This window comes from Bombina bombina, chromosome 7 (assembly GCF_027579735.1).
Source record: "Bombina bombina isolate aBomBom1 chromosome 7, aBomBom1.pri, whole genome shotgun sequence".
Classification (NCBI taxonomy): Eukaryota; Metazoa; Chordata; class Amphibia; order Anura; family Bombinatoridae; genus Bombina; species Bombina bombina.
In genome coordinates, this window is record NC_069505.1 from 238,115,793 (window position 1) to 238,124,401 (window position 8,609).

At 31.2% G+C, this 8,609-nt stretch overlaps 1 protein-coding gene across 1 annotated transcript in view; it reads right to left on the reverse strand.

Annotated features, from left to right (window-relative positions):
• Positions 1 to 235: 235 nt before the first annotated feature.
• Positions 236 to 8,609, reverse strand: part of PTPN5 (protein tyrosine phosphatase non-receptor type 5) — a 244,290-nt gene continuing 235,916 nt past the window's right edge. Inside the window, exon 12 of the mRNA XM_053720673.1 lies at positions 236 to 845. Coding sequence (XP_053576648.1) covers positions 752 to 845 — 94 coding nt within the window. The 3' untranslated portion in view covers positions 236 to 751. The remainder of the gene's footprint in view (positions 846 to 8,609) is intronic.

Consider the following 8,609-nt stretch of genomic DNA (forward strand, 5'->3'; position numbering starts at 1 on the left):
CTAGGGTCAGTGATGAAAAAAGTTCCTTACAAATTAGACTAAGTTTTGCATTTCAGTGTCACTTTTATATGACTAATCACCAATGTAAAATGCTAATGGTTTACACTAAAAACATTGCACTGTCTTCTATAACTATCTGCCCTCCTGGCACACAAGGGTTTAAAGGCTTGGCAACGTTTGCCACGACCCATGCATGGTTTGCTGAAGAGATGAGGTATCAAGCGTAATGCCAGTGTATGATTAAACTTGAACAATTTAATACAGAGGTTTGATGTATTAGTGAGATATGAAACACAGTTTTCGGTAGTTAAAAATGTATAAACAGTTCAAAAAATTACTTATTAGCATAAATAACACATTACAGAATTCCACATGACATCGGAAACCCTGACTGCAATCAAAAGCAACTTATTAATATCCCGCCCCAAAAAGTAACAAATTAAAACACAAGAATGTATTTTGTGTTTACAAACAAATCGAATTGTATTTACAATATAAACCTTGTTTTTTTGGTGTGCAATGTCCCATTCATATTAGCTGAATATAAAGGTGTGTCTCAGTCCTTAAATACTCATGTAAATAGCTGTAAAGCTAGAAACTTCTTTTGCTTTGCCCTTAATCGATAGAATGAAAAAACAAACAAAAAACCCCACTGAAGTCTGTTTTGTTACCGGCGCTTTTCTTCAAAAGGATTATGAATTACAATCTTGGTAAAGAAGATGGTTCAATAAATAAAATAATCAAACAGGTTTTATTCTTCAAATGTATGAGAATGTTGCTTAACGTACAAACTCAGCACATGGTGAACAAATTGATATTGCTCGCTTGTTTGAATCATTCCTCCCCTAAAAGAAAAAAAAAAAAAGGTAAATTATATATTATTTATTTAATATTTCAGAACCATGCTACCATTTCAAAATAGTATTCTATAATTATATTCTATATCTTATCATTTTTAGTGCTGCATTTGACAGACAGCTGAAGTCTTATTTAACATATACCTTAAAGGGACATCATACACAAGATATTTCTTTGCATACATGTTTTGTAGATGATCAATTTATACAGCCTATATAGCTTTTTTTTTTAAAGTATAGCTTTGCTAAATAACATTGCACTGATTTTCAAACTCCTAACCAAGCCCCAAAGTTTAAGGATGCAGAGGAAGGGCGAGGGGGTCTTGTTTTTTTTACTATAGAACCAATGGCAGTGGGTGTTCCAGATAATCTTTTTAACAGTGCTAACTGGTAGCTTCTACGTTAGTTTTTAAACAGTTTAATACTGGATTTTTTTTATCAGTATCTGTGCATATTATTCTTTATAGTGGTGTCTATTGCATACAGTTATATGACAATTAGTGTATTCTGTATATTTATATCAGTATCTGTACATATTCTGTATAGTAGTGTCTATTACATGCAGTTATATGACAAATAGTGTATACTGTATATTTATATCGGTATCTGTACATATTCTGTATAGTAGTGTCTATTGCATGCAGTTATATGACAAATAGTGTATACTGTATATTTATATCAGTATCTGTACATATTATGTACAGTAGTGTCTATTACATGCTGTTATATGACAATTAGTGTATACTATATATTTATATCCGTATCTGTACATATTCTGTATAGTAGTGTCTATTACATGCAGTTATATGACAATTAGTGTATACTGTATATTTATATCAGTTGCTGTACATATTCTGTATAGTAGTGTCTATTACATGCAGTTATATGACAATTAGTGTATACTGTATATTTATATCAGTATCTGTACATATTCTGTATAGTAGTGTCTGTTACATGCAGTTTTATTACAATCAGTGTATTCTGTATATTTATATCAGTATCTGTACATATTTTGTATAGTAGTGTCTATTACATGCAGTTATATGACAATTAGTGTATACTGTATATTTATATCAGTATCTGTACATATTCTGTATAGTAGTGTCTATTACATGCAGTTATATGACAATTAGTGTATACTGTATATTTATATCAGTATCTGTACATATTCTGTATAGTAGTGTCTATTGCATGCAGTTATATGACAATTAGTGTATACTGTATATTTATATCAGTATCTGTACATATTCTGTATAGTAGTGTCTATTACATGCAGTTATATGACAATTAGTGTATACTGTATATTTATATCACTATCTGTACATATTCTGTATAGTAGTGTCTATTACATGCAGTTATATGACAATTAGTGTATACTGTATATTTATATCAGTATCTGTACATATTCTGTATAGTAGTGTCTATTACATGCAGTTATATGATAATTAGTGTATACTGTATATTTATATCAGTATCTGTACATATTCTGTATAGTAGTGTCTATTACATGCAGTTATATGACAATTAGTGTATTCTGTATATTTATATCAGTATCTGTACATATTCTGTATAGTAGTGTATATTACATGCAGTTATATGACAATTAGTGTATACTGTATATTTATATCAGTATCTGTACATATTCTGTACAGTAGTGTCTATTGCATGCAGTTATATGACAATTAGTATATACTGTATATTTATATCAGTATCTGTATATATTCTGTATAGTAGTGTCTATTACATGCAGTTATATGACAATTAGTGTATACTGTATATTTATATCAGTATCTGTATATATTCTGTATAGTAGTGTCTATTACATGCAGTTATATGACAATTAGTGTATACTGTATATTTATATCAGTATGTACATATTCTGTATAGTAGTGTCTATTACATGCAGTTATATGACATTTAGTGTAAACTGTATATTTATATCAGTATCTGTACATATTCTGTATAGTAGTGTCTATTACATGCAGTTATATGACAATTAGTGTATACTGTATATTTATATCACTATCTGTACATATTCTGTATAGTAGTGTCTATTACATGCAGTTATATGACAATTAGTGTATACTGTATATTTATATCAGTATCTGTACTTATTCTGTATAGTAGTGTCTATTACATGCAGTTATATGACAATTAGTGTATACTCTACATTTATATCAGTATCTGTACTTATTCTGTATAGTAGTGTCTATTACATGCAGTTATATGACAATTAGTATATACTGTATACTTATATCAGTATCTGTACATAATCTGTATAGTAGTGTCTATTACATGCAGTTATATGACAATTAGTGTATACTGTATATTTATATCAGTATCTGTATATATTCTGTATAGTAGTGTCTATTACATGCAGTTATATGACAATCAGTGTATACTGTATATTTATATCAGTATCTGTACATATTCTGTATAGTAGTGTCTATTACATACAGTTATATGACAATTAGTGTATACTGTATATTTATATCAGTGTAGGTACATATTCTGTATAGTAGTGTCTATTACATGCAGTTATATGACAATTAGTGTATACTGTATATTTATATCAGTATCTGTACATATTCTGTATAGTAGTGCCTATTACATGCAGTTATATGACAGTTAGTGTATACTGTATATTTATATCGGTATCTGTACATATTCTGTATAGTAGTGTCTATTACATGCAGTTATATGACAATCAGTGTATACTGTATATTTATATCAGTATCTGTACATATTCTGTATAGTAGTGTCTATTACATGCAGTTATATGAGAATTAGTGTATACTGTACATTTATATCAGGACACCTGAGGAAGCGGTCTGAGTAACCGGGAAACGCGTAGTGTAACATTGTTTTTAATAAATATCTTTTTATTTGACAAGTACAAGTAGCACGGCATTTTTTGGCATTTAACATTGTTAGCCATACATGCACATATTAGGACACTGAGCTGCAGGTATATCCCAGGGTGCTGTATTGGAGCCCTTTTGTGACCTGAACGAGTGAACCCAGAGGATATCGGTGAAATCAGTGAGCTGGACAGCTGACAAGTGTCCAGGAGGCTTTTGTGGCACTTCTCAAGTGCCCTATATCCTGTGAGTACATTTCAATTGTGGCACTTTTGTGTTTTTTGTCTTACACAGCACAATATTGAAGCAGTACTGATACAATTCAGCTAGCTGGACGGCTGCTAACAGTTCAGAAGGCATTTGTGGCACTTCTCAAGTGCTGGAAATTTTGTAAGTAGTTTTTATTTGGGGGCATGGCCTACTGAATTCAAAACGATACACACCATTTGGCGCCTCTTCTCTTTTCTCTTTCTGTATAGTAGTGTCTATTACATGCAGTTATATGACAATTAGTGTATACTGTATATTTATATCTGTATCTGTACATATTCTGTATAGTAGTGTCTATTACATGCAGTTATATGACAATTAGTGTATACTGTATATTTATATCAGTATCTGTACATATTCTGTATAGTAGTGTCTATTACATGCAGTTATATGTAATTAGTGTATACTGTATATTTATATCAGTATCTGTACATATTCTGTATAGTAGTGTCTATTACATGCAGTTATATGACAATTAGTGTATACTGTATATTTATATCAGTATCTGTACATATTCTGTATAGTAGTGTCTGTTACATGCAGTTATATGACAATTAGTGTATACTGTATATTTATATCAGTATCTGTACATATTCTGTATAGTAGTGTATTACATGCAGTTATATGACAATTAGTGTATACTGTATATTTATATCAGTATCTGTACATAATCTGTATAGTAATGTCTATTACATGCAGTTATATGGCAATTAGTGTATACTGTATATTTATATCAGCATCTGTACATATTCTGTATAGTAGTGTCTATTACATGCAGTTATATGACAATTAGTGTATACTGTATATTTATATTAGTATCTGTACATATTATGTACAGTAGTGTCTATTACATGCTGTTATATGACAATTAGTGTATACTGTATATTTATATCAGTATCTGTACATATTCTGTATACTGTCTATTACATGCAGTTATATGACAATTAGTGTATACTGTATATTTATATCAGTATCTGTATATATTCTGTATAGTAGTGTCTATTACATGCAGTTATATGGCAATTAGTGTATACTGTATATTTATATCAGTATCTGTATATATTCTGTATAGTAGTGTCTATTACATGCAGTTATATGGCAATTAGTGTATACTGTATATTAATATCAGTATCTGTACATATTCTGTATAGTAGTGTCTATTACATGCAGTTATATGGCAATTAGTGTATACTGTATATTTATATCAGTATCTGTACATATTCTGTATAGCAGTGTCTATTACATGCAGTTATATGACAATTAGTGTATACTGTATATTTATATCAGTATCTGTACATATTCTGTATAGCAGTGTCTATTACATGCAGTTATATGACATTGTATACAGTATATTTATATCAGTATCTGTACATATTCTGTATAGTAGTGTCTATTACATGCAGTTATATGACAATTAGTGTATACTGTATATTTATATCACTATCTGTACATATTCTGTATAGTAGTGTCTATTACATGCAGTTATATGACAATTAGTGTATACTGTATATTTATATCAGTATCTGTACCTATTCTGTATAGTAGTGTCTATTACATACAGTTATATGACAATTAGTGTATACTGTATATTTATATCAGTATCTGTAATATTCTTTATAGTAGTGTCTATTGCATGCAGTTATATGACAATTAGTGTATACTGTATATTTATATCAGTATCTGTACATATTCTGTATAGTAGTGTCTATTACATGCAGTTATATGACAATTAGTGTATATTGTATATTTATATCAGTATATGTACATATTCTGTATAGTAGTGTCTATTACATGCAGTTATATGACAATAAGTGTATACTGTATATTTATATCAGTATCTGTACATATTCTGTATAGTAGTGTCTATTACATGCAGTTATATGACAATTAGTGTATACTGTATATTTATATCAGTATCTGTACATATTCTGTATAGTAGTGTCTATTGCATGCAGTTATATAAAAATTAGTGTATACTGTATATTTATATCAGTATCTGTAATATTCTTTATAGTAGTGTCTATTGCATGCAGTTATATGACAATTAGTGTATACTGTATATTTATATCAGTATCTGTACATATTCTGTATAGTAGTGTCTATTACATGCAGTTATATGACAATTAGTGTATATTGTATATTTATATCAGTATATGTACATATTCTGTATAGTAGTGTCTATTGCATGCAGTTATATGTAATTAGTGTATACTGTATATTTATATCAGTATCTGTACATATTCTGTATAGTAGTGTCTATTGCATGCAGTTATATGTAATTTGTGTATACTGTATATTTATATCAGTATCTGTATATATTCTGTATAGTAGTGTCTATTGCATGCAGTTATATAAAAATTGGTGTATACTGTCCCTTTAAGTAAGAGAGACTTTGAGCTTGATTAGAGCCCTTCGAGAATCACTGAAACGTCACAAATGTTAATTAGGATCTTATAAGCATAATTACTTACAGATAATACTTCTATTCAATGCTTGTAACAGAGACATCATTTAGTGATGGGCTTTAGAAATATTAGAAGTAACACTTATGAGAGCTACTAAACCGCATGAACCATCCGTATTCTCTAGCAAAGTTTATTTTCATTTATTTTATGGAAGCTTAATCTAACGGCAAGTGATAAAGGGAAGATATTCTATCCACCTGAATTACGTGCAATATTTGCACATAGTCCTTTATTAGGTTTTCATCAGTTTAAATAAAATGAAGTTTATGTATTTGTCCCAGTGTCATGTGCAGTAAACAATACAGTGAAGATAAACTATGAGTACTCTGTACTCTTGCCAGTCTATTACTGGTTTTGTAAATCTGTTCTTTTATTACAGGGCTGGCTAAACTGTGGCACAAGAGCTATGTGCGGCCTTCTACACAAACTTTTTCAGCCCTCACGAAAAAAAAACTGAATTACAAATTTGTGACGTTGTTGAGCCCCAGATCAAAATGATAAACTTTGTTGTGGCCTCATCTCAAACGAGCCCTCTAGAGGGGAGAACAGCAGACAGAGGGTACCCTACCTGCAACCTAAATCAGGTAGTGTCCCGCAGGACTTTTTTTGGGAAATATATTATTTGTGTGTTTAACCCCTTAATGACCAGAGCACTTTTCCATTTTCTGTCCGTTTGGGACCAAGGCTATTTTTACATTTCTGCGGTGTTTGTGTTTAGCTGAAATTTTCCTCTTACTCATTTACTGTACCCACACATATTATATACCGTTTTTCTCGCCATTAAATGGACTTTCTAAAAATACCATTATTTTCATCATATCTTATCATTTACTATAAAAAAAATTATAAAATATGAGGAAAATTGGAAAAAAACACACTTTTTCTAACTTTGAACCCCAAAATCTGTTACATATCTACAACCACCAAAAAACACCCATGCTAAATTGTTTCTAAATTTTGTCCTGAGTTTAGAAATACCCAATGTTTACATGTTCTTTGCTTTTTTTGTAACTTATAGGGCCATAAATACAAATAGCACTTTGCTATTTTCAAACCATTTTTTTTCAAAATTAACGCTAGTTACATTAGAACACTAATATCTTTCAGGAATCCCTGAATATCCATTGACATGTATATATTTTTTTTTAGAAGACATCCCAAATTATTGATCTAGGCCCATTTTGGTATATTTCATGCCACCATTTCACCGCCAAATGCGATCAAATACAAAAAATTGTTCACTTTTTCACAAATTTTTTCACAAACTTTCAGTTTCTCACTGAAATTATTTACATACTGCTTGTGCAATTATGGCATAAATGGTTGTAAATTCTTCTCTGGGATCCCCTTTGTTCAGAAATAGCAGACATATATGGCTTTGGCATTGCTTTTTGGTAATTAGAAGGCCGCTAAATGCCACTGCGCACCACACGTGTATTATGCCCAGCAGTGAAGGGGTTAATTAGGGAGCATGTAAGGAGCTTTTTGGGGTAATTTTAGCTTTAGTGTAGTGTAGTAGACAACCCCAAGTATTGATCTAGGCCCATTTTGGTATATTTCATGCCACCATTTCACCGCCAAATGCGATCAAATTAAAAAAAACGTAAAATTTTTCACAATTTTAGGTTTCTCACTGAAATAATTTACAAACAGCTTGTGCAATTATGGCACAAATGGTTGTAAATGCTTCTCTGGGATCCCCTTTGTTCAGAAATAGCAGACATATATGACTTTGGAGTTGCTTTTTGGTAATTAGAATGCTGCTAAATGGCGCTGCGCATCACACGTGTATTATGGCTAGCAGTGAAGGGGTTAATTAGGTAGCTTGTAGGGAGCTTGCAGGGTTAATTTTAGCTTTAGTGTAAAGATCAGCCTCCCACCTGAAACATCAGACCCCCTGATCCCTCCCAAACATCTCTCTTCCCTCCCCTACCCCACAAATGTCCCCGCCATCTTAAGTACTGGCAGAAACTCTGCCAGTACTAAAATAAAAGGTATATTTGGGCTTTTTTGTGAATTTTTTGTTAGCATATTTACATATGCTTCTGTGTAGGGATCCCCCTTAGCCCCCAACCTCACTGATCCCCCACTAAACAGCTCTCTAACCCTCCCCCTCTGACTTAATGTGCGCCATCTTGGGTACTGGCAGCTGTCTG